Source organism: Mus caroli, unplaced genomic scaffold, assembly GCF_978045245.1.
Source record: "Mus caroli unplaced genomic scaffold, Mus_caroli_1 scaffold_7, whole genome shotgun sequence".
Classification (NCBI taxonomy): domain Eukaryota; kingdom Metazoa; phylum Chordata; class Mammalia; order Rodentia; family Muridae; genus Mus; species Mus caroli.
The window spans coordinates 35,957,514-35,985,510 of record NW_028227262.1 but is presented as its reverse complement, the minus strand read 5'-3'; the positions used below and the strand labels follow the sequence as shown (position 1 = coordinate 35,985,510).

Here is a 27,997-nt window from a genome sequence, read left to right as displayed (position 1 = left end):
TTTTGAAGAAGAAAGGAGAGTTAGAAGTCACAGATGGGTCCTGCCCTTCAAAACTCCCTGGCCATAGCAGACATCATTAACCGATCTCAGCACCTTTTCAGCTAAGCCTTGATATAGCTTCAGAATCCTCAATAGAGCATCCTGGGCAGCCATTATCAATTTATCAGAGCCAAACAACTGAAACTCAGGGATCAGTGTTAATGTAGCATTTAAAACCCCAGCTCAGAGGCTGCAGAGAGGGCTCAGTGGGTGAAGTGGTGGCTGTGTGTGCATAAAGACCTGTTTGGATCCCTGACATCCATGTGAAAACTGAATGTAGGTCTATAACCCCAGGGCTGGCGGAGGGGCAGAGACAGGAGACTCCTGGGGGCTTGATGGACAGCCAGTCTAGCCAATGAACTACAGGTTCATAGACAGACCCTGTCTCAAACAGGAAGGCAGAGTGCAATAGAGGAAGGTATTTGATGTCACCCTCTGGCCTCTACATAGCCACAAAACGGGAGGACCACATCTGCATACAATTGTGCACACACTTGCATATAATGTACACAAGTAAACAAATGAATAAACTCCAGGCTCCAAATCCTGAGCTCTCTCCACCATGCCTACAAAAAGCCTTGCAGTACCCATACACAGTGATTCTGAAACTATGGTCTTTGACACGGCAATGGCAACTTCACAACAGACTTGTGACGACTTTAAATGTTAACCTGACAACCCAGAATTGCCAGGAAAAGAGTGTCAATGAGGAACTGTCTACATTGGGTTGGATTCTGGACACGTCTAGAGGAGACTGTCTTAACTGAGTGACGTGAAATGGGAAGACCCACCCTGAATGTGGTGACACCACCTCACTGGCTGGGTCCTGAACTTTGTTAAGTGAATCGAGCTAGCTTAGCATAAGCAAGCAATCATGTGAGCACATGTGTTCCATCCTCTCTGCCCTTGATTGTGGATGTAATATGAGTAACCATTTTCAGGGCCTGCTCCCTGGATGTCCCTGCTGTCACAGACTGTAAGTGTGAGTTAAAGTAACTCTTTCTCCATTAAGTTGCTTTTTGTCAGGATGTTTTATCCCAGCCACACAAATGGAACCAGGCCAGGCTCCTTCATCCTTCATGAGAAGGAGGAGGGGCTGAGAGCACCGCTCTCCTCTCCGTGCTTGGCCCCATTCCTCTCACTCACCTTCTCCTTCATCTTCTCAATCTTCTTCACGGAGCTGCGGCGCTGGGGTCTGTCCTCGTGCCGGAGCAGGTTCATGCTCAGCTCTCCTGACTTGTTAAACTGTTTCTCCTCCTGCTTCTCAGCCTCCTTCAGCTTGCTTTCTGCACTGATGCTCTCTGCATGGTACATGTGGTAGGTTTTCATGACCTGAGGACAATGCGTACAAGAAACCAATAGGCCATTATGGCTCAGCACGGTACATTCTGTGGTCCCTGGCTCCACCCCAAGGGCCACAGAACCCTTGCTTTCCCATCACACATTCACCTTAGCCTCTTTACTTCTGCACAGAGTCCCTTAGGGCTGGAAATGAAGATGCTCCTCAGCTGTACCAGTTTTATCGTGACTGACATCATCATCACCCTCATCTTCATTATCATCATCACATCACTGAGGCCCTACTAAGTGTCAAGCATGAGCTAATAAACAAAAAATTAAGAAGAGCCACAACAACCTACAAGTGATATGGTAAGCCAGGTTCTTGATGGCCATCCTCTCTAGTCCTGCCAGATGTGATCCGTGTATCCTTCTTCCTTATCTCCACCCTGAAGTCAATGGAAAAGCCCTAAAACGGGCTTTGCACACGGCCCTGTTACATAACCTAACAGATACTCTGTGGTCCCTGGAATACATTCAACCTTAGCTATACAAAGAATTCCAACAAAGCAAATTGCACTCTGCTACTCAGCTTCTATTACAAAACAGGATATGATTATAACAGGGGGAATTCTGAGCCTGAAGTTTCATCCTGAAACCTTTCCAAGCTTACAAAGCACCCTATGAATGAGACACGTAGCCAGCGCTTCCTCTCAGATCTTGATGGAGACTCCTCTGCAGCCCACCCGACAGGGCTCACTTTAGTAGTTTCCCCCAGGGCTTTGAGAACCCACTTCTCACTGATCTCATCCACTCCAGTATGCCAGTTCCAGGACACTCTTTGTAAAGCCCACAGCCCAGAAAATATTGTCAGTGGTACGCGTTTGACATCTAGTGGCCAGAAGGAATGAGTGCAGCCTTCCAGGTGAGCGACAAGGTCCTGTTGTTCCTAGGGTCTTTAGGCTGTGGTTCACAGCAAGAGTTGAAGATAATCAAGAGTTGGTAGCACCTACTGCAGTTGTCCCTTCCGATGCTCCACAATCCCTCTCTGCTCAGAGGCATTCAGCTTCTGCTGCTTGTATCTACACACACACACACACACACACACACACACATACACACACACCCTTCCTGGGTTCAGTGAAGAAAGTTGCTACATCAACTTTTCTACTTCAGCTTTCCAGGTCTGTTTATCTCAGCATCAACTTATCATCCTCACTGGGTAATTCATTGGGGTGGGAGAAGCATTTCTACGTGTGTCTAGATCTCAATGCTTCTCAACCCGTGGGTGTCAAACCCTTTGGGTATGAAAGATCTTTTCACAGGGACCACCTATTGCATATCATATATTTGCATAATAATTCATAACAGTGGCAAAATTACAGTTATGAAGTATCAATGAAAATAATTTGATGGTGGGGGGGCCACCACAACACGAGGAACTGTATTAACAGTCACAGTACTGGAAAGGTTGAGAAACACCATGCTAGATCTTCTGCTCAGTCATCCACATGTGCATCTGTCTAACTGCACCAGGGCAACATCCCAGATGGGTGTTCCGCTTCCCATGTTTTCCTCTGCCTCAGTTTCTTCCTCCCACCCCACCCACCCCCTGCCATTACCTCAATTTTTCACACACACACACCCTTGAGTCACACAATGCTCCTCCTATGCCCTACAAGCCAAACTTCCCAGGATCCTTCCTGGGCTGTTCTAAAACTCCCATGCATGAAGAATAAAACTCAAGAACCTGGGGCTCAACTGTCTATGATCCCATTGATGGCTGGTCCCAAAGATAACAGGGAACCCAATTGCACATGGTGACATGGCAGACAGCTGCCACTGAAGAGTGTATTTAGAGGCCTCTCAGAAATGAGTTGATTTATGCCAGAACCCTCAATTGTTGCCTTTATTTAATTACAGTTATCCTTTGGTATTCATGAAGGGCTGGTTCTCAGTCTGCCTCATGGATGCCAAAATCTGCAAATGTTCAAGTCTCTTATATAAACAGTACTACAACTGCACAAAGCCTAAGTGTGTCCTTCTGTAGGCTTTAAGTCATCTCTAGGTCACGTACAATATTTAATGGAATGCAAATGTTATGTAAGTAGATACTACAGTTACTGAGAATAATTGTAAGAAGAAAGTCTGTTCATGCTCAGTGTAGACTTTTCTTTCTGAATATTTCCACAGGTGCAAAACAGACAGATACCCAGAACCAACTGGACCTGAAACACAGACTTCAGTAGGGTAAGAATTTAGTTCAATAGCCTACAAGAGTCTACTTGATGTTCCAGTTCAGGACATGTAAAGTTGTATTTAAGCTTGCCTGGTACTTCAAAGTTTACAAGCATCTTTATATTATCTGCATCCATTGAAGGAGCATTTCAAGCCATTCTTAGCACACTCTTGGAGACAGTGGGACATCAGTTTAAACAGCAATGTCACATAAGGCTTACTGAGCACCTCCTACATGATGAACCTTGATCTAAGCACCCACATCCACCACAGTATTTCTCATCAATAACAAACAAACAAAAAACCAAACCAAACCAAACCAAACAAAAAAACAAAAACCATGAAAAGGCACCTGTGATCTCTGATTTATAGGGAGGACCTAAAAACACTTCAGTCATCTTCCTTGAGGTCAAAACACTAGCACTGCTGGAGTGAAGGTTCAAAGCCAAGATGTCTGACCCCACTGTCTGAGTCTAATGAGCACAGGGTTGTAGGTCCCTCTTATTATGCTTTCTCCACTATACAAAGGGATGACAGGATCCTAAAGTCCACAGGACTTCAGAAGAACTTGGAGTCCCAACTATCCTGTAACATCCTTGGTGTCTATGGAGAGGATGGGTGTCTTCATGCTCCCCTAGTGATGTTTGGACGGGGGAGGTATAGGTACTTTATAAACAGATGTGTATAGTGACTGGCCTTCAGAAGCTATACACTAGGGTGGGGCATATGTCCTTTTTTGCAAAAGGCAAAAAAATCTCCTAACTGAAAACATTCAGGAAATCTAGGACTCACTGAGAAGATGAAACCTAAAGATAATAGGTATAGAAGAGAGCAAAGATTCCAAACTTAAAGGGCCAGTAAATATCTTCAACAGGATTATAGAAGAAAACTTTCCTAGCCTAAAGAAAGAGATGCCCATGAACATACAAGAAGCCTACAGAACTCCAAATAGACTGGACCAGAAAAGAAATTTCTCCCACCACATAATAATCAAAACACCAAATGTACTAAACAAAGAAAGAATATTAAAAGCAGTAAGGGAAAAAGGTCAAGAAACATAAAAAGGCAGACCTATCAGAATTACACCAGACTTCTCACCAGAGACTATGAAAGCCAGAAGATCCTGGGCAGATGTCATATACAACCTAAGAGAACACAAATGCCAGCCCAGGCTACTATACCCAGGAAAACTCTCAATTACCAAGACAAAGAAACCAAGATATTCCATGACAAACTAAATTTACACAATATCTTTCCATAAATCCAGCCCTACAAAGGATAATAGATGGAAAATACCAACACAAGGAGAGAAACTACACCCTAGACAAAAACAAGCAAATAATCTTTCAACAAATCCAAAAGAAGATAGCCACACAAACATAATTCCACCTCTAACAACAAAAATAACAGTAAATAACAATCACTTTTCCTTAATATCTCTTAACATCAATGGACTTAATTCCCCTCAAAAAAAGACATTGCCTAACAGACTGGATACGTAAGCAGGACCCAGCATTTTGCTGCATACAGGAAACACACCTCAATGACAAAGACAGACATTATCTCAGAGAAAAGGTTGGAAAACAATTTTTCAAGCAAATGGCCCCAAGAAACAAGCAGGAGTAGCCATTCTAATATCAAATAAAATCAACTTTCAACCAAAAGTTATCAAAAAAGATAAGGAAGGACACTTCATACTGGTCAAAGGAAAAATCTACCAAGATGAACTCTCAATTCTGAACATCTATGTTCCAAATGCAAGGGTACCCACATCATAAAAGAAACTTTACCAAAGCTCAAAGCACATATCACACTCCACACAATAATAGTGGGAGATTTCAACACCCCACTCTCAGCAATGGACTGATCATGGAAACAGAAACTAAACAGAGACAGAGTGAAACTAACAGAAGTTATGAACCAAATGGATCTAACAGAGATCTATACAACATTTCATCCTAAATCAAAAGAATACCTTCTTTTCAGCACCTCATGGTACCTTCCAAACTCGACCATATAATTGGTCACAAAACAGGCCTCAACAGATACAAGAAGACTGAAATAATCCCATGCACCCTATCAGATCACCACAAAATAAGGCTGGTCTTAAATACCAACAAAAACAATGGAAATCAGAGATACACATGGAAGCTGAACAATGCTCTACTCAATGATAACTTAGGAAAGAAAGAAAGAAAGAAAGAAAGAAAGAAAGAAAGAAAGAAAGAAAGAAAGGAAGGAAGGAAGGAAGGAAGAAAGGAAGAAAGAAAGGAAGAAAGAAAGGAAGAAAGGTTTTTTAGAATTTAGTGAAAATGAAGACACATCATACCAAAACTTATGGGACACAATGAAAGCAATAGTAAGAGGAATCCTCATAGCTCTGAGTGCCTCCAAAAAGAAAGTGAAGAGAGCTTACACTAGCAGTTTGACAGCACACCTGAAAGCAATAGAACAAAAAGAAGCAAATAGACCCAAGAGGAGTAGATGGCAGGAAATAATCAAGCTCAGGGCTGAAATCAACCAAATAGAAACAAAAATAACTATACAAAGAATCAGCAAAACCAGGAGCTGGTTCTTTGAGAAAATCAACAAGATAGATAAACCCTTAGCTAGACTAACCAGAGGGCACAGAGACAGTATCCAAATTAATAAAATCAGAAATGAAAAGGGAAAACAAAACAAAACAAAACAGAGACCAGAGGCTGGGTCTGTTGACCCCTAAGGCCTGGCCTTTTCTAGTAATTCTGCTGCCTTTCTTGGTATTCATGTGCCTGTCACAGCTTTCCAGATGCCCAGATCCTGGAAGGGAAGTGGTGAAGATCCTTCAGATTCTCATTCAAGTGCAAAAGATAACAGACAACCTGGAAGTCAACAGCATCCATAAGGAGACATGGGCATCAAGAGGATCAGTTGCTAGGAAACATCCTCTAAAAGATACAGTCTAGGTATACTTTGATTCCCAAGAAGGGCCAATTCCAGGCACAGGTTTCTGTGCATTCTGAAGCATTTGAGTGTGCCTGAACTCCTGGACCAAGCCATTAAAAAGACATCTAGGAAAAAAGGGAAGTCCTACAATTTATTTGATCACCCATGTACTGGCTAGTTTTGTGTCAACTTGACACGGCTGGAGTTATCACAGAGAAAGAGGTTTCAGGTGAGGAAATGCCTCCATGAGATCCAACTGTAAGGCATTTTCTCAATTAGTGATCAAGGGGGAAAGACCCCTTGTGGGTGGGACCATCTCTGGGCTGGTAGTCTTGGGTTCTATAAGAGAGCAGGCTGAGCAAGCCAGGAAAAGCAAGCCAGTAAAGAACATCCCTCCATGGTCTCTGCATCAGCTCCTACTTCCTGACCTGCTTGAGTTCCAGTCCTGACTTCCTTGGTGATGAACAGCAATGTGGAAGTGTAAGCTGAATAAACCCTTTCCTCCCCAACTTGCTTCTTGGTCATGATGTTTGTGCAGGAATAGAAACCCTGACTGAGACAACCCACTGAAGTGACTTATGATTTCTTTAAAACTTGATCGCTATTTTCATTCGCTTATTTTTGTGTCTATAGACTGTCTTGTTCCTACTGGCATGCAAAGTCCCGAGACCAGGATCTTGCCTCTTTTCCTTTGCTAGAATACAGGCAGACTGCCGTCAGGAGTCACTGTATATCTGTATGCATTCAGAAACATGTAAATGGGTGGATTAGATGAATATGGTTGAATGGATGCATAGGTGGAAAGGTGAATGGGAGGATGCATGGGTGAGAGGTAGAAGGGAAAGAGATGAAAGAGAGAGGGAGAGAGAGAGAGAGAGAGAAAGGGAAAATGGTGAAGATACCATTTTCCTCTGTCTTTGATCTGATGGCATTTGGAGATAAGAAGAAGTTTTACCCTTAGTCATTAAATACTTCTTATGTTCTTATGTACCCCACACTATATTAGGCTATACACCAGAAAATACTACAGATTACAAGACATATAGAATCTAATAGAATGTACACTGTGATGGGGATATAAATGACAATACTGGATTCTATCACAGGGTATAGTAAGAGCTGTGAGGTGGGGAGTTTGGACACTACAGGAAAGCTTCCTGGGAAGTGGTAACTAAACCAAGCTTTGAAGAAAGAGTTCCTGTTATCTGTGTGAATGGTGCATGAGGGTGTGCATGGGCTATTTTAGACAAAGAACTACTAGCCCAGGAGAAGGAGGAGCTGAACAGGGCTGAGGAATAGCTGATGCATAGAAAAATATCAGGTGACTGCTCAGTGCCATTGCCTGGTCCTCCCCCTCCTCTCCCGGCTGTCCCCCCAGTGAACATCTGTTGTTTTTCTCTGCCTGGGATCATCTAGTCCTCCTCCAGGAACAGCTTCCTGATTTTATTTGAGGAAACCCCCCAAATTCCCCTCCATTATTTTCAGTCCATGGAGTTCATGGGAAATTGACATGACCTCCAATCCTGGCAGTGGCCATGAGACCCAGGCCCAGCCAAATGGTAAACATCATTTCAATCTGGTCATAAGGATAGTGGCTAATGATCTAAACCCGACCAATTAGATGCTACCCTGGGGACCTTATTTAAAATAGTGACAAGAGAGTGGCACTGCGGTATCAGGAGGTCAAGATGAGGCAAAATTGATAGGAGAAGCTCACACAGAAGAAAAAAAACCACAAGGAGCTAGATGATGGATGGATGGATGGATGGATGGATGGATGGATGGATGCACAATGAATTGGTAGAGTATGGATGGATGGATAGACAGATGGATGAAAGAAAGGGAGAAAGAAAATAAGGAAGGAGAAGAAGAAAGAACAGAGGAAGGAAGAAGTGAGGCAAAGTTCTCCTGCCTCAGAGATAGTGAGTACATTGGAAGGGGTAGAAGAACCACACTTCACTGTAATTAAATATTAATCAAGCAGCTTTGTGCCAGGATTACACCTGATGTCCTCAAAAGATCATAAGACAGATGACAAAAGCCTCTGCCCTCAAAGTACACACTGTATTGGTGAGACAGACCCTGAAATGATAGGCAAGTCCCCAGACCCAGATACACCTGAGCCACCGATGTTATGTTGGTACTGTGGTATGAGTGGCTCCCCCAGACTAATGCATCTGAACATTAGTCCCCAATGCAATCGTGTTGAGAGGTGACTATTGCCAGAATGGGTTCGTTATTGCAAGTATAAATTTTTACCAACAGATTCAATTCCTCTTGTTACTTGTAGTGGACCTTCCTTGGCCTCTGCTTTTCTGTCACAGATGGCACAGTGTGAAAGCACTCACCAGGTGCCAATGCCATGCTCAGGGACCTCGAAGATCTCAGACCCTCACACCAAATAGCACTAGTTTTTTGTTTTTTTTTAACAGATCATCTAGTCTCAGACACTCAGTTACAGTGCCACAAAACAACGAAACAGTCTGTCTGCACTAGATTCCTGTCCTTTGCCAATAATGAGTCCCCAAAGGCAGGTTCCTTTCCACCCCAGCTCCCCAGCTCCCCATATCAGTCCTGATCCCAACTCACCAAGCTTAGGGCAGTGATTCCTGAACAATGCTGACTGGCAGAGCCGCAGGCCCCTCCCACAGGCCAGTAGCTGCCTCCCCAGCATTTCTCCTCTCTGTGTCCTCTCCCCCTCGTGCTCTGTCAAAGGCCATCTCATCTCCGTCGACTTTAGGATGCTCAACGATTTCATCAGGCTGGCTCACTTCTCGAGTTCCCTCACACTGTGTCAGACCCCCACGGAGGAGTTCTCTTCAGTGTCTGATCACATCTCATCAGCTACACACAAATAAGCAGCAGCCTGCACGTCCGTGACTGAGCGAGCATCCCGGGCTGTAGCCAGAGCCGTGAGGTGAGGAGGCCATCCAGGTGAAAGAACACCCAGACCTCAGCTGGCAGGTGGTGACCTGACAGAGCTACCTCATACATCACATGTTCCCTCATTGGCAGAGTGGCATGAAGGCAGAAATGCAAACAAACACACAAACACCCACCAGATGTCCAAACTCTAGTCTTTCATTGCACTGAATTGGGTGACCAAGAATCCAGGCTAGTTGACTGTGTAGGGTCTTCCCTACACCTGGTAGAAGAATTATTTATGTAAGCAACATGATTCCCAATATTCCTAGTGTGCTATGAATCTGTTCAATGTTCTTAGGACCCTTTGGGTATACATGGGAAAGCGACAGACTAACACTGATGCATCTTTAATGCTGGTCTCTGGCTGCAGCCACCCAATGACTGAGTGAGGCTGAGTTCCAGGGCAGTTGCAGAGTGCTTCTTGTACATCAGGTTGAATTTTGCTGCTCACATAAACTATATGACCTCCTTCCAAAGTCTATCTCTGAAAGTCCAGTCAGCCCTCTGTACCTAGGCTTCCACTTCCTCATGATCAGCCCACTGCAGATCAAAGACAGAAACTGTTCATGCCCCTACTCAGCATGGACAGATGTTTTCCTTGTTGCTATCCCCGAAAGAATAGAATATAACAACTGTCTGTCTAGTGTCTACCTACATTGGGCATAATACATAATAAGCAAGAGGATTTGAAGGTTGCAGGAGGGTGTGCGTAGATTCTGTGCAAATACTATGCTGTTTTATAAAAGGAACTAAATGTTCTCAGGTCTTGGCATCTGTAGGGGTCCTGGAACCAATGCCCTGTAATTACTCAGGGACAGCTGTAGTTGACATATATTTATGTAACCAGTTAATATATTTCCTTTAGAAGTTCCAGGTTGGGCTCTTAAGCCTAGGAACTCTGGCACAGGCTCATCCACTCCCCAGTTGGGTGACCCTGGACTGGCTACCTGACCCTCTGTCCCTTAGAGCCACCAGAATACAGTGGTAATGATGCCTCCTCCTTTCAAAGATCACGGGGAGAACAAAACTGAATCCCAGTACCTCCGGAGCATTCAGACCATTGCCAAGCCTGCGGCCAGTACCATGTGTGGGGGAAGAAAAAACAATGACCATGGCAAGAGGCAGTGTGCAGGGACAGTGGCTCCCTCTCCTGGGAACTGGGTGTGTGAATCATGTTGGACATATGCACTGATTGGAAAAAAATAGCTCTGGAAGGAGACCCCAGTAATAAGATGCTAGCAATGGAGGGAGTGTAGGGGCAGGACACCAGTGCTTAGCAGGCACTGGGATAGCCTCCATAGCCACTGAGCTCCTCATCCATCTCCAGATGAGGAGCTGGAAATACTCATGTGTTCCTGGGAAGAGGAATCAGGGGCTCTCCTAACAGGGCCTCTAAAGCCTGTGCTTTTGCCAGCACACAGGCTGCATTTCCACGAATTAATCAGGACAGAGACAATTAAAAGAAAAGGAGAAGGGGATGGATTTGAACAAATTAAAGGAAAGCATTAAATGATTTAGGGGGCCCAGTGGCATAGAGAAACCATAAGAGTTGTATTTAAATGTCATCTAGAAGTCACAGGGGGCTCTTTGGCCTGCCAGCCTAGCATCCTTGGTGAGCTCCAGGCTGGTGAGAGATGCTGTATCAAAGAAGTGGACGGTGTCAAAGGAATGACACCTGAGGTTGCTTTCTGGCCTCTACATGTGTGCACATGTATGTGCATGCACATATGCATGTACCATCACATAACACACACACACACACACGTAAAAATAAAAAGCTATACAAAGAGCCTGGTAGAGCTGGGACTAGAAGTCAAATACAGAGCTACCAGTGGGAAGCCCTCTCCATTCCCCCATCTTTGAGCAGGGCCACTGGGAGGGAGGCATCATTACAAATATTTTCCTGGAGGCCCAGAGTGGATTTCATACCCCTGAGCTTGGCACACAATCAAATCAAGTTGGACTTTGCACAAGGTATGGCATAGTCATTACTCCGGTTTTTGTGTCTGTTGGTCACTAGCTCCTGCTTGGTGTGGACACCTGAAGCTTTTGTCATTCTGCTTTCAATAAAGGAACAGCGCTCTTCCTGCTGCCAGGGCTTGCAAGGCAGCAGCAGCCAGAGCAGAGCTACTGAACACAATCAAGGGGCTGAAGTGGCCTACCAGGGCACCAATCAGTTACCAAAACAACAGTTGTATCTCATGACCCAGAAATACAATGAAAACCTAAATGTGATTTTAGCTGAAGTTTGTCATTTGCTTTGTCTCTGTTTCTTTGGAAGGATTCCACCCTGGCCCACAATCTTACTCTGTGTGCTTCTTTACTTCAAGTCAATATGTGATCAAAGACTATACTGTAAACAGCTGATGGAGGCTGGAAAGGGGCGGGGTTAACAGACAATAGAACAGATCACCATCATCATGACCTTCTTCAGGGCCTCTAAGCAGACCACTTCTTCCACAGAACATGGAGAAGGAAAAGAATAGGGTTGACTGCACAGCCCCTTCCTCTCTCATTCATTCCTTAGTTACTACACCCTGAGGCTAGGACTGGGCAACAAGGGAGCTGGGAAGATGTGTATAACTGGGACGTTACATAGAAGCTTCTAGCGGTGAAGTCCAAGAGGTCCCCAATGCCCCAAGAAGCTGGGTGGCTGTGACGGCCACCCAGACATTGCCTAGGCATGGCTTTAACTTTGTGAATACAGGAAAAGCGGGAGTTTATTTTTCTATCTTGGGATCCAGGGCTTGACTGTAACTTGCTTTGGGGTATTAGCAAAAGTGGTTACTAGCAGAAGTTTCTGTACTAGGGTCCACTAACTTTGGGTTTCTTTTTCTTAATCATCCAGAAAATTGCCACCACAAGACTGGTTGCCGTTGAACCAGCTCAAATTGCTAACCTACAGACTCACAAGCAAATAACATGGTGGCTTCGAAGCCACTGAATTTGGAGGCAATTTGTTAAGAAGCAGTTGAGCAAGCCTCAAGCTCTGCTTCATGTTGTCGCCAGCCTGTCTGTATGCTCAGGTCTAACACTCCTCACTGGCCACACACCACTTCCTCATGTCTTTGCTTCAGCCCGCACCATGGGAGCATCGAGGATGGGCAAGATGCTGACAGAGCCCATCTCTAAAATGTTTCGAGTTTTCAGACAACCAAGGTTCTTTGATGCCACCGTGGGAAGCCCTGAATTTGGGGATTAAACTGCATTTCTAAATAGCTGTGATCATCCCACAGTATCTATGGTAATTGCTTCAGGATATCTCCTCATAAATGTGTCCAGATACCAAAAACATCTATGTATGTTCAAGTCCCTTATCTAAAATGGTGCAGTGATATAATAAAGAACCTACACATGCCCCTCCTCCTTCATCATCTTGAGAGTCCTCATAGGACCTAACACAATGGTACACTGTAGAAGTGGGCATTCTACCTTGTCATGGGTGCTTAAGAAGTAACAAGAACTCTACATACATTTGATATTAAACTTCAGAGATTCCAATCCATTCCCCTGCTGTGAGTTTGTGGTGAGACCGAGCATCATGGGTCAAGAATGTAGGTCGAAGCAAAGTGACTCACCTCGTAGCAACCAGGAAGCAGAGAGACAGACAGAAAGGGGGTAGGGACGAGACACTTTTCAAGGACATGTCCTCAGTGACCTACTTCCTGAAATCAGGCCACTCCATCTGTACCCCCTAATAAAATCATCAAATAAAGCTGTGTTATCAGATCAAGCTTTTAGCATATGAGCCTTCAGGGGGTATTTCAGACTCATAGGATGCAGGACCTATGGATGTACAAGGCTACAGTTAGCAATCATGGTGTATTTATTGTTGGAACTGAGGGCCCTTCTCCTACATATATACCAAAAGAGGGGGTGAGTATAAACAGTTTTCCTGGTGACTTTTTTTTTGTCAGCTGAACATAACCTACAGTCACCTGGGAAGAGGGAACCTCGACTTGGTCAGAGAAAAGATCTTCATTGGTGATTGATGTAGGAGGGCCCAGCCCACTGTGGGCAGCATCATCCCTAGGCAGGTGGGTCTGGGCTGTATAAGAAAGCAAGCTGAGTATGAGCAAGCAAACAATCTGGAGAGCAAGGCAGTTAACAGTGGTTCTCTATGGTTTCCACTTCAAGCTCCTACCCTGAGTTTCTGCCCTGACTTCCCTCGATGATGGATTGAGACCTGGAAGTAAGCCAAAAAGATCCCCTTCTCCCCAAGTTGCTTTTGGCCAGGTTGTTTTATCACAGCAACCTGAAGCAAATCAGGACAGGCAAAATGTGGTGCCCAGCAGGAGGGTGGAGGGAAGGTTAGAGACCTAAGCAGGAGCAGCGAGGTCCTGGGCCTGGAGGTGTGGTGCAGAACTATTGTGGGAAATGTGATCTATACACAGAGGGACTCACGGAGCATAGGAAAGACCTAGCTCGGGTAATGACCAGGGCAGGGAAGTCACCTACAGAATTCTAAGCTAGACAGTCCCATTCATTCACTACCTTTACACACTCATCACTCACCCCACTCCTTGGAGTACAGACAACATCCTATTTCACACCCATTGAGGGTGACATAGTAATAACAGTCATGATCACTGATACACAGACTCTCTAGCACGCTATATAGCCTATCATACTAACCGTGCTTAACATGTGTGACTCCTCAGTGCAAATGGCCCTCTTTAACCGTGATCACCACATCTGTGGAGTCAACCAACTGAAGACTGAGACTATTGGAAAAGAAAGTTTTCTCTACACTAAGCATGAACATATTTTCATTTTCTCATCACTAAATAACCCAGAGAAGCAGCTGTCTGTGTAGCACTGCTGCCGTATCTGCTGTAGGAAGCAATCTGGGGCTGGTTCAAAGTACCTGGGAGAATGTGTGACACGGCAACACTTTATACAGGAGACCTGAGCATCCGCAGTCCTCAGATCCATGAGGCTTTTGGGAACCAATTCCTACAGAGACTGTGAGAGGATTTCACTGTTCTTTTCAGTTAAAAATTAGATTTGACCCAGATTCTGACTTCAGAGTGTCTGCCTTCTCTTCACCTCTTTTCTCTATACTACTAGGGTAAACCTAGGGCATTTGAGAAAGATGGGCAAGAGTTTTATGACTGAACTATACTCACAAGCCTATCTTTACCTTTATTATTATATTTTATATGTTATAGGACATATATAATGTAATATGATATAATATATATTTTATAGGACAAGCTCTCACTCTGTTGTCCAGGCTTTGCTCATACTCTGTAGCCTGGGCAGGCCTCACACTTGTAGCCCTCCGTCCTGAGCTTCCTAACTAGATGGGACCACAGTTCTGCCTCACTAGGTCCAGCTTTATTTTTAGTTTTGAGCAAAGTTGGAGCACATTAAGGAGTTCTTTTGATGTAGGTTTAAGCTCAGGCATTTCTGTAATTTCATTGCTGTTGCTGCGGTCAAAGGTCCTACAAAAAGCATCATGAGGGTGGAAAGGGTTTGCTGGGCTTACACTTTCAGGTCACAGTCCATTATTGAGGCAAAATCAAGGCAGGAACTTGGTAGATTGCCACAGTTAAGAGCAGAGAGATGAATACCCCCCTATTAACTGCTTGCTTGCACTTATACTTGGCTAGCTTTCTTCTTTTTTAGACAGTTAAGGCTCCAGCCCATGAAATGGTGCCCCCCCTTGCCATGTACTATCTTCTTATATCTAAAACAATCCACCCCAGATATGCTGATAGGCCAACCTGATTTAAATAACACCTATGGGGGACTTTTGGGATAGCATTGGAAATGTAATTGAGGAAAATATGTAATAAAAATATTAAAAGTTTTTAAAAAAAAGAAAGAAAAAAAAAGACTTTCTTCCCATAAGACTCTAAGTCATGTCTAGTTGACTATTAGAAATATCCAATATGAGCTGGGCAGTGGTGGTAAATTTAGCCTTCAATACTAGCACTTGGGAGGCAATCAGTAATAACAAGAGAACAGCCTTCACACAGCCTACATGTATTTACATGTTAAATTAGGACTTTTATAAAAAACCTCTATGTACATCAAACATAACAATTCTACCTGGTATTTCACCTGAAGGACCTATCCAACACTGTACCCTAAGGCCATCTACAAGACTCTCCACAGTCCTTACCCAGAAGCCAAAGTCAGTTCTTGCCCTGCAGTCTCTCCATTCCACAACCATCCTGTTCTAGTGCCTATCTCTAGTGTAGTTAGGTTTTGGCTTCAAAGCAGGCAGCCAGGTCAGCTACGGCCTAAACTGTGATGTTCTCCATTGGAAACAGTAAGGCATGCTCACCATGTCACTTCAGGGTATTCTCAGAGCAGGGACAAGGACAAAGGGATCTAAACAACCTCTGTGTAACCTTCTAAGACTACAATCACCGAAGAGCACTCTGCCTGGAGCCTATGGCACCTGGCACCCAAGTCCATATCCCTGCCCTCTGGAGACTCCGCACCGGTGTTCCTCGCCTTCACTGAAGGAGGACCTTTGTGCTCATGAGTAACTCATCCTGTGTCTGGAAGATCACATTACTCTCTCACACACTGGAACTCACTAACCATGCCCAGGACCCATCCCAAACATAATGTTAGGGAGTTGAAGTTATGAGCCATTAAAAACTTTCATGATGACTGTCATGCCAGATTCTGCCCTGCCTCTCTCAAGCTAAAGACAAGAGACCCAACCAAGTAGCAATGGTCCTGGGTAGAACTTACCGTGTAGAGCTCGTTGGTGACCTTCAGCAGCTCCTCATGCATCTGCAGGCCAATCTCTTTGCTCTGGAATATGGAAGAACACATGTTAGCCCATAGAAATGGTCTGGTTGTCCCTTCAAACTCAAATTACCAAAAATCAAAGCACCTTGATTTAAAGTATGGGGTGACGGTTTCCTGGGCTGTCAAGATGAAACTTGACACTCTATAGACATTTGATTATCTCTTCTCCTCAATTCATAGCTGCCTTTCAAATGGCCCAATCCTTTACAGTTTGTAGCAGGAACTGGGGGCTCACTCCCTATAATCCAGCTTTCCCTATGTCCTAATAGAAGCACGCATTGGTCTGCATTTGTCCGTCCAGCTCAGTTCTTCCAGGGAACTTCATCCCATCTTAACTCTAAACCATGGATTGTTCTTTGTGCAGATACAGTCCTGGGCTGACTTAATGAGATAGAAAAGCAGGACTTGTGTGATGTAGGTGAAGGTTTGAGCCCTTCTACCAACTGTGAGCAAAACTCTAAATAGCCCAAATTGGTACCAGCAGTCATCTAGAGATAGAAAGAGTATGTTGCTTTAGGAGGACAGAGTAAAAGGAACCCGGTTCCTTTCATTACTATCTAAGTACTGATAAATCCAAAACTTAGAACTAGCCTCTAGTCTCCATCTACTTCTGTGGCTTAGTTGCTTAAGACATGTTAACCTGTATTCTCCTGCTACTTGTAGCCAGAGCATCCTAGTGAACACAAATTCATCTTCCATCCCCAGTTCCTAGAATAAGACATCCTCACTATAGACATGGGGTTCTAAAGCTACCACTTTTTGCCTAGGCCGGGGTCATATCATGGAGGCTGACGGGGCTCTGACTTCATTCAGAGTAGAACTGGGAGACATTGAAGGTTTTTCAGTAGGAGAATAGGATGCTCAGGGCCACGCCTCAGAAACAGGAACTTGTACACAGAGCCTGAACTGGTGGGACTGGAGGCATGTTCTTGTGTTTCCTCAAGAGAACTGTAAACCACCATATGGGACCTGCTGAGTCGTAGCTCATTAACTCCTGGGCATCTCCCTGAACAGCCACAGAGTTGATGCCTGGCCAACAGCCTTCAAAGCTTTTTTTGTTTTTGTTTTTGTTTTTCTCTATTTTTTTTTTAACGGATGGAGTTGGTTAAGGAAGGGAAGTATTCCCAATTACAGTTCCAAATACTACTGAGTAAGGAACCCAAACCAAACATTCCACCAGGGAGAGGAGGCCAAAACCAAGACAATCTTCAGCAGGCCACCACACCCAGACCTTGGGGACCCAGTAACAACTGACCGTGGCGCTCCACATTTTTTGCATTATTTTCATGCCTGCAAAGGACACTGGATGGAAGTCACTTCCTTCACAAACAAGGTTGGGCCAAAGAAGATCCAACCATCCCCACAGCCTTGCCTTTCTGACAAACTAACGACAAACTGAGGCTAGCTAGTCACAAGGGCCAGCCACTGTAAAGCAGGTGTCCCCAGCCTCCTTTGTCTCAACAGCTAACCCCAGTTAAACTCCCTTAAAGACAACTAACTCTTTTCTAGGGCACCATCCTATGAATGGACGGCAGGGTATTGGGTAGCCTACCTGCCTCTTCTTAGTAGTAATCTCTACCTTTGGCCTGAAGTTGTAACCATCACAGTCATTTCTAGATATTGTTTAATGTCATGGAGGGCTTAAACTATTCCTCAGCAAAGTACTGTGTTAGGCAAGGCCTCCAGGCTGCAGTCACTCTGACCTGCAAGAATACTCTTGTTTGGCCACTTGGTGATTCTAGAAAGTCTGAGCACTTTCCCAGAATTTAACAAGATATTTCCCTTATAGGCCCCACTTTTCAGCTACTCTAGGAAGACTAGATGGCCCAGTAGTCCAAACCCTGTGTCAACTATGGAAGTCTCATGCTTTCCAGCTGGCCACAGGGCCCAGGGCCTCACAGAAGGATCTCCGTTTATGACTCCGAAACCAGGAGTCATTTTAGAGAGGAGTAGCCATCTGCACCTCTGGGTGCTCATAAGGATGGCATCTGCTGGGCCAGGACACCTGACGTGGAAATGGGCCTTTCATCCAGCATCCATTCCTCTCAGGCGCATCCGCCTTACAGCTGTGGGCTCCATACACACCAGGATGACCATGAATCCAACTCAGGTCAGAAATGGAAAGTTACTCAGAACATTATGAGATTTCGGTTTGGATTTTTTTTTTCTATAACTCAACCATGCAGTTCTCAGCCCTGAATTCTGTACACATTGTGTGACAGTCCCAAAAGGTGGGAGCTTCTGAAGAACATGGTTGCTGAAACACAGCCTTGTGACAACTCAGCAGACCCCAGCACCAAGACCCACATGGATTCATGGCACTCTGAGCTGGTGCTTGGGCCAATGACATCTCTTCCAGTTCGTCCCTAGCTTTGGATCCACTCACACATGCATGCAATATTTAGTACAGAGCTGTCTCTACCAAGCACTGTAGAAAAAGCTGACCAGCAAAACCCCGCTCATGAAACATCTTCCATTTGCTCAATGCACTAATTTAAACCTTTAAAGTGGCCTCTGCTATCACTCTCTTTTGACACCTGGGTAGAGCTAGAGATTCAAAGGACTGAGCACCTTGCCCAAGATGAACTAGAGAGTGACAGAGCCTGCAGTCAGCTTTTGGTTGGTCTGGCTCAAAAGCCTGGTCTGTTTTTTCTGGGCTCAGCGCAGCATACAGACACGCCGAAGAGAAACAGCCACTTCAAAGCCGCAATGGACAGGGTCCAGGCCACAGGCAGGCGGGAAGGAGGCCAATCCCACAGGACACTGCCTGTGTCTCTGATGTACTGCCTCCCCATCTGCTCAGGTATTGCTTCCCAGGCCTTCCCCCCAACCTTTTCCCATCCCCACCAAAGAATGTCTGCTCCCCTTTGTTTCAATTGCCCAACTAGAGATGCATCAGCTTCAATGGTCATTGCTTGCTTCTCTATTCCTCCTTCTAAGAGAACATGAGATGCAGGTGAGGCTGGCCCTAGACCTGGCTGATCCACCAAACTGTGGCTGTGACACAGTAACCTGGAAGTTTGTCTCAAGGATTGGATCAGGGGAAGAATTGTGACCCAGGCTGAAGCAAGAAGCTTTTTTCCTTGGGGGAATTTCTTGTAAAAGGTTGACCATAAAGATTTGCATACAAAAGGGGCTCTATAAATGCCCAAGGATGCTCGCATAGATGCCGCTTAAAGTAAAAAATAATAGGTGGCCATTTTGTCCTTCTTCATCAAAACAAAACATTAATTTGCATCAGCGTGAGATGAAATGGCAAAGTTTCTCTTGTAATGCCACAGTTCCTGAATGAAATCAATGCCATGGGTGATTTGCTTTAGCTTTAATGCAGGGCTGGTTATGCTTTTCAGGGGAAACTCTTAATACTGCAAAACTGAGATGCAGCTCAGAGGTAGACCTGTGTTCGGTCTCTCCAGTACCACACCCCAAAATAACTCCCCCCCAGCAATAACAACAAAAGGCCTGCTTTAATACAGATCTTAGGGGGTTATGAGCTAGATTTTAAAAGGTTAATTCTTAAGGAGTCTGTCCATATTCCCATCAAGCTAACTCTGTGTTGGGCCGTTTCTAACACTAATGTCATTTCTACATCTCCTACCTTTGGAGTGTTCATCCCACTCCCAAACTCTGCTGAAACCTAACCCTCAAACCCATGTGGTAATAATAGGGAAGGCATTTTAGGATTAGTTAAGGTTAGGAGGATTGCCCGACATACAGGATTGGGGGCTTTGTCCAAGCGAGATCGCAGGTTGCACCACCTACTCTGTCTTCCCACGTGATCTTTGCACAACCTTGGGCTTCTGCAGCATCCCTACCAGCAAGAAGGCCTTTGTTAGTTACGGCCAACTTCATCCTTGGCCTTCCAGCCTTCAGAACTGTGATCAGAGGAAACTTGAACTCTTCATAAGTGACTTACTCTGTGTCACCCAGTTATAGCAACACAACACTAGGACAGTATCTAAAAATAGCACCGTCTAATGATGTCGAGGGAGGTCTCGCCTAGACCCCAAAGACAACAATCACAGGCTCTCTTTCATACGCAGATCCTAGCTTCGAATCTTTTGTTGTATGTGTTTCACCTTCAGTAGTGCATGTGAAAGCCAGGACTTTAGAAACAGGCTCCTGGACGTGAATGGATGCTTCATGGAAGAGGAAATGGTGAAATACCAGTTAACTGAAGGGAAGGAGCAAGAGCATTAGGAGGTCCAAGGGTAGGTCCAAGTGTGGAGGTGGATGAGGCATGAAAAAACGGGGCATCGGCCAAAGGCTTAACCAAAATGAAGGGTGCATGAAAAACTGTATGGAAAACTACAATCTTATAACACAAGGAAAAATTCAATTAGTTTAGATGAGAGGATATAGACGTCATGAAGGGAGACAGGAGAAATGCCTGAGGAAAAGGTTTGACTGTGGAGAGAGAGACTGAGGAGAGGAGAGCCTAGGAGTTAGCCAAAATTAAAGATATATGGCCTCCCCACCACCACCAAAGCCCTCCATTTGTTTAAAGGAGTTTGAACACAAGGACCCTGCATGGGTGGATGCTGCTGCTTCCAGAATAAATGGGTTATAAAAATGAACATTCCAGTGCCACGCATGGGCTACTTCTCCACAAGTTATTAGTCAAGAAGACCCCAAAGGCCTCCCAAGCCACACATGCTATTGCTATTGCTCCTGGTTGTCCGCCATAACTAAGTGGTAAGATCATACTGATGAAGACATCGTTCACTTTAGAAGCCAGACATAGAGAAATCAACCTCAAACTGAGCAGAAAACTCTCTCCCTGCTGCTAGGTTACATAGTAACCGAAGGTGCTATGTAGGCTACTGGGGGGAAAATCAGTGGTCTTACTCAGCACTGGACACTGCATGCCATCATACTGAGCTGCTGGGAATCTGTATTCACCGATACAATAGGGCTATGGTGGTTACAGGGGTATGGTGGTTACTGGGGTAAAACATCTGTCCTCTGACTGAACGTGAGACCAGCTCCATAGCAGGGATTTTTGTGCCCATGAGAGAGGAGACTCCAGACCCTAAGGAATGCCTACAATTCTTACTTTGCTAAATGATCATGCTGTCTAGCTGCCTTCTAAATATCTGTTTTTATACCCACCGATTTGTGCTGCTCCCAACTCCTGCTAGCTGTCTTCTGGTCTCCACATGTGTGCGCATGCGTGTGTGTGCACAGAGACGTATAGCTGGTCAAAGCACCAAGTGTAAGAAACTCGGAGTGCTCTCCTATGAACGAGTCACCTCTACCAGCCTCCCACCATCCAAGCCTCAGGAGACTTCATAGAAGGAAGGGCAGAAAGAATGGGGAAGAAAGCTGCGCATGCAGACTTCTGGATATGACATGTTTTCTGTACTCATCAGCTAACAGAAGCTGTCGCCAGCATAAGACCATCACAAGATTAAGTCAGCCAGGGTTCCAGCATGGCTGAGGGAGGAGGCACTGAGGCCCCACCCTTCCATAAGGAGCTCTATTAGCCAATGATAGCTGCTGAGGAAAGGAGGGGAGCCACACTCCTTTGAGAACCATTGGTAGGTTGTCCATACTCCACTGGATGGCTGCATCCCAATATGTGTATGAGCAGCATTAATTGGGTTCAGTGGGTTATTAATAACAGTTTATTTAAGAAACATGAAGTTGGGAAGAATATGGGTGGTAGTGTAATAAGCAGAGTTAGAGGTAGTATCGGATGGATAGAAGCAATAAACACTATTCATATGAAAATCTTTCAAGAATAAAAATTTTTTAAAACACAAATAAAAATTAATACTGTCTTAAAATGTTGGGCTGGGAGCTCAGAGGATGGCTCAGAAGGTAAAGGCACTTGCTATGAAACCTAACAACTAGACTCATCATCTGGAATCCACATGCGGGACTAAGGAGCCAACTCCTGCTAGCTGTCTTCTGGTCTCCACATGTGTGCGTGCGCATGCGTGCGTGTGCACACACACAGAGTGGTCAATCAATCAAACAATGTAAAAACTTTTTAAATGTTGATTTAATTAACAAGGCTCCTCCCTTCATCTTCCATTCTAAATAGCTCTTTAGAACACTCTTGGTCAGGACTAACCTCTCGAGTCTGTCAGTCATCTCTGGGGCCCTTCCCTCCGTGTCACCAATTGCTACCACTAGGCCTTTCTCTCTCCCTCACCTTTGTTTGAATAGATGCTCTCATGCTGGGTCACAATCCAGGGCCATTCTAGAGTCCTGCTAATACTGAAGCTCCAAATAAATGAAAGAAAACAAATATGTAAACAAAAAATGAAAGTAAACAAAAAAAAAAATGAAATAGCAAACCCCGCCTCCCTTTTAGTCCTAGGTCCCGACACATCCTTTTGTTGTCTTCCGTGCTCTGACTTGTTTGCCCATCAAACACAACCTTAAGACTCATGGGGGCTCCATATTCAGATGCCTGGCGCATGTGAGCACTGACCAATGTCCAGCACAGCTGTGTTTTTCCTTATGTCCAGAGCAAAGCCTTAAAGGTGTGTCCCAGGGGGTGTGGACCTATCTGTTCCTCCTGCAAAGTCGATGCACCCTGAACTCATTGGCTCCAACCAATAAACAGCTAGCTCCTCCTAGATGGGTCTTAAGTCACCAATAGCAAGGCTCTATACGGTGCTGCCTCATCCCCTTCCCTCAGAACACCTTCCTCAGCCTGCCCACCTTCCACCCTGGCCTTAGATAATATTCTATCTCTACTAGGTTACTTCTCCCTGTTCTGGGCCATCCTCTTTGGCTGCTTCTTTCCTCAAAACTTACACGTGTCTCCTGCTGCTGCAGATGCAAACGGAACTATTCCTGCTTAAGCAGCAAACCTGGCCTCATGGGCACCCCACGTTCTCCTCCTGTTCTAACTCAGCAGTGGCTCTCAGTATCTCCTGGGGACAGTTTTGACTCAGAAAGTTTCCTTTTCAGAGCCACTAAAATAACTGGCCCGAGGGCACCCCAGGATTCCTCACAGATGTGCTTTGAACGTGCAAAGGTCCCATAGGCTTGTGGAGTGGAGCTTGCTCCCCAGCTGCTGACACTCTCAGGGAAGGTTGTGAAGCCCAAGGAGGTAGGACCTTGCAGGAGGAAGTGGGTCATTCGGAGAGGGTCTTGAGGTATTATAAACTAGCCCTGCTTGCTGCCCTCTCTCTTCTTCCTAAGTCTGGTGCAGTGTGAGTAACTCCTGACGCCATGCCTTCCCCACTATGACAGAATGTATTCCATCTCAAACTGTAAGCTAAAGTAAACCCCTCTTCTCCAAGTGGCTTCTTGCTGGGGATTTGGTCACAGCAATGAGAAAGTAACTATGTAACAGTGACTGAGATAGTCAGGATGGAAGTTTCCGGATCTCTGGTACTGCTACCACTACTAGTAACCACATTAAGCAGATGCCTGCTATCATCATTTGTAACAGTGTTTGCTGCTATTACTATGAATGGTACATATCATTGTAGATAATGACAGCATTAGCTACTGTTTCTGGGCCACATGCTGAGCACCACGCTAACTGCTTTCTCAGATGCCTGTGTGAGACATTTGGGGGAGGCATCCCCACTTTGAAGATCATGATGCAGACACCCAATAAAGGGACATCATTGTCCCACTGTTACTAGGACAGTAAGTGTGCTGTTCTCAGACTTTCCATTCTATTGCCTCTGTGAGAAAACCCTTCTTTTTTTCTTTTCTGGTCTTTGTTGTTGTTGTTGTGGTGGTGGTGGTGGTGGTAGTGGTGGTGGTGGTGGTGGTGGTGGTGGTGGTGGTGGTGGTGGTGGTGGCGGCAGTGTTTGGAAATACTTAAAAATAACCCTCGTATCCGGATGTCCCTATGCCTTGTTCTAGAAAGCATTCTGATATTCACAAGACTGTGCTTCAGATCACCGTAAATACTAGATAACATTCAGTCCTCCATACCATCTTTTAGAATCCATCACCATTGGTGACTAGATTCCTTACACAACCCCTGGCTTTCCTGCAAGCAGAGGTGCTGTAAGAACAATGCTGGGCTGTATGTCTGTGGGCATTAAACTTACCAGAATTTTTCTTGGCTATGTCCTGATGGTGGCTGACAATTTTCCATTTACTTGCTTTTCTTTGTTTTTTTTTTCTGCTACAATGTCTTACAGATAAGAAACTAATAACCAAGAGTGGAAGCCTCCTGTCTTGGAGTATGCACGACCAGTTTCTTATGAAGACCTTCAGCTCCTCAGTTCTGAGTTTGGTGTTGTCTCCCTCTCCACTATAGTTTCATGTCTATGGATGCTCTTGGGCTTATATGCCCCACTGAAAACACTGTCAATCATTTGCTACCACTAAGTCACTGACCAAAGGCATTTCTCTAACTCCCCATCACTTTACAGCACGATCTTCTACTTTGTTTGCATTGTTTGGGTGGTGGTGGTGGTGAGAATGAGAATTGTATTGGCATTTCAAAAATGCCTGTACTCATGTGTGTCCCATCTATTCACCACGTTTCACCCATCCACCTATCTATCTATCTGTCCATTCACCCATCCATCAACCTATTCACCCACCCATCTATCCATCCATTCATCCACCCACCCATCCACCATCCATCTGTCCATCCACCCATCCATCCATCCATCTACCCACCCAGCCACCTATGCATCCATTAATCCACCAGTCCATTTGTCTGCCCATCTGTCCATCCATTCATTCATCCATTCACCTATACACCTATCCATCCATCCATCCATCCATCCATCCATCCATCCATCCATCTTCCCACTTATCTACACATCTACTCATTCACTCGCCTATCCATCTATGTACCCACTGACCTAGACATCCATCTACCTACCCACCTACACTTCCAGTCTCCCAATTACCCATTCATCGGTCCTTCTGCTCACCTACACATCCACTCATTTATTCAGCTACTCATTCAACCTCCCATCTACTCATCCTTCCTCCCTTTCCTTTCCATTTTCATACCACCTTCCCTAATCCACCCCTGAGAATACTCTATCACTACTGTGCATTTAAGAAAATGTGTGTACCATCAAACCCAGACAGTATTGTGGATGACAACAAGAGCTTGCTGACAGGAGCCTGATATAGCTGTCTCCTGAGAGGCTCTGTCAGTGCCTGGCAAATACAGAAGTGGATGCTCATTACCATCCATTGGACAGAGCACAGGGTCCCCAATGAAGGAACGAGAGAAAGTACCCAAGGAACTGAAGGGGTTTGCGGCCCCATAGAAGGAACAACAATATGAACTAACCAGTACCCCCAGAGCTTCCTGGGACTAAAGCACCAACCAAAGAAAACACATGGTGGGACTCATGGCTCTAGCTGCATACGTAGCAGAGAATGGCCTAGTCGATCATCAATGGGAGGAGAGGCCCTTGGTCCTGTGAAGGTTCTATGCCCCAGTATACGGGAATGCCAGGGCCAGGAAGTGGGAGTGGGTAGGTTGGGGAGCAGGGAAAGGGGGAGGGGGATAGGGGTTTTCGGAGGGGAAACTAGGAAAGGGGAATGTAAGTAAAGAAAATATCTAATAAAAGAAAAAGAGAGAAAAGAAAATGTGTGTAACGGCGTGTAGCTTCCCCACCTTGGTTCAGCATTTCTGCTTTCAAAGATAGCAAATGCATGTGTAAAATTAGTCACCTTTCATCATGCCTCTGAGCACTGCACTGGCGAGATTGACAGTCTCCTTGAATGAATGAAGCTCAGTCAAGAATGTTCAGTGGGTCTTCGGTGTGTAGAAAACACAGCCCAACCTCTCTGTCTGACACTGAGGCGCCTTTCTGACCCAGCTTGCCTCAACTGACTTTCACCCTCACTTTAAACTCTCCAATTTTTAAAACAGAAAAACGCAAAGAACACATTGCTTAAGTTTAATAATTATTAAGATTTGGAGCCACTTTTTTTTCCTTTGAAACTATTTTAGAAAGTGAAATGTTAGACAACTGTTCTTGCATCCTTCCTCCCTGCTCATTCCCCAATGACTGTTCTATAGCTGGTGTGTGTTCTCACAGGCCCATAGCCACCTAGATTCATTCATTCTAGACAGGGACCTAAAAAACCATGAGCAATATACATTTTTCACGGGGTGGGAGGGGGCCTACATCTTACTAAAATGCTGATCTGCATTTGAGGGAGAGACTGTTGAGACTGGCTTTCTCTAACTCATGGTGGCCTCAAACTTACAATTCCTCCTGTTCAGTCCTCTCGAGTACTCAGACCATAGACCTGCACCTCCCCAACCCTCCTCCTCTGACTCACCATCACATTTGCAAATTTTACACAGATTGATGCTAACAGATGTAGAACCTTGATCGTGATTATTAGTACTGTTCTAGAATGTGACTGCCATAGCTATGTAATTAACCATTCGCTCAATGGGTGTCAGATCTCCTGGAGCTGGAGTTAGAAAGGGTTATGAGCTACCACGTGGGTGCTGAGAACCAAACCCAGGTGCTCTGCAAAAGCAGCCAGTACTCTTAATCTTAGAATCTCTCCAGCCCACAGAGCAGGTGCTTCAAAAAATTATCTACATCTGGGTGAACAGTGGACAAGTCTGCGGGGCATTGTCTTAATCTTTCATTACTCCAGCCCCCTGTGGGCAGCACATTCCCTAGGAGGGACCTGAACTATGTAAGAGCAAAAGAAGTCAAACCAGGATAAATAGGCTGGCAGCAGGGATCCCCCATCTTCTCTCTGCTCTTTACTGTAATGTGGCTAGGGGTTTCTGCCTTGATTTCCCTGAAGCAACAAACTGTTGCCTACAACTGTGTGCCAAATATTAAACTGTTTATTAAAAAGCAAATCTCCATACAAAGGAGTATGTGTGCAAATGGCTTAGGACATCTTCAGGTTATTCTTAAAAGTGGAATTGCTAGGTTGTCGTCTGTAATTCTTCTTCTATTAATACTAGACGATTTACTTCCTCCAAGGATACTGGACAATTTGTATTCTTATGGCAATCCCTGATGTGCTATAAACTGGTCTCCTCCAGGGACTTTGTCAATCCACCCGGCATCAAGTTGTGTTCCAAGCATCTTCTGATTATCAGTATGAGTAACCTTTCTCAATTGTTAGTACTGCGGTTACACTGTTTGTGACCTGAGCAGTTGTATCTCTTACCCATGTTCCTATTGGGCAGTCGTATCTCTTACCCATGTTCCTGTTGGGCAGTTGTATCTCTTACCCATGTTCCTATTGGGCAGTTGTATCTCTTACCCATGTTCCTATTGGGCAGTTGTATCTCTTACCCATGTTCCTATTGGGCAGTTGTATCTCTTACCCATGTTCCTATTGGGCAGTTGTATCTCTTACCCATGTTCCTATTGGGCAGTTGTATCTCTTACCCATATTCCTATTGGGCAGTTGTATCTCTTACCCATGTTCCTATTGGGCAGTTGTATCTCTTACCCATGTTCCTATTGGGCAGTTGTATCTCTTACCCATGTTCCTATTGGGCTGATTCTTACTCCTTCCTTATGGATTTGTAAAAGTTGATTTTATTTTCTGGGTATTAAAATTTTATTAATTCTGTGAAGACCAAATATCTTCTCCTTATCTCAAATGTATTTTGTCTATCAATCTATTAATTTGTTTGTTTTTGTAGGGTTTGTTGTTGGATCTATATCTAGATGATATAGATCTAGATATTGCCAGCCTAAACCACAACAAAGTTAGAAATCTAAAATAATAAAAAGCTATAAAAAATATTTGAAATGACTAGGCATGGTAGTTTATACCTTTAATCCCAGCCTTGGGAGGCAGAGGCAAGCAGATTTCTGTGAGTTCAAGGCTGACCCACTCTGTGTTGCAAGCTCCAGGCCAGCCAAGGATA

The 27,997-nt window shown here is 44.8% G+C and overlaps 1 protein-coding gene across 3 annotated transcripts in view; it reads right to left on the bottom strand.

Annotated features, from left to right (window-relative positions):
* Srgap3 (SLIT-ROBO Rho GTPase activating protein 3) overlaps nucleotides 1–27,997 on the bottom strand; it is a 230,695-nt gene that overhangs the window by 62,313 nt on the left and 140,385 nt on the right. For all 3 annotated transcript variants that reach the window (XM_085840189.1, XM_021165145.3, XM_029478506.2), the window contains exons 4-5: nucleotides 16,120–16,182; nucleotides 1,186–1,371 (exon numbers count right to left, since the gene is read on the bottom strand). In XM_085840189.1, coding sequence (XP_085696315.1) covers nucleotides 1,186–1,371; nucleotides 16,120–16,182 — 249 coding nt within the window. The remainder of the gene's footprint in view (nucleotides 1–1,185; nucleotides 1,372–16,119; nucleotides 16,183–27,997) is intronic.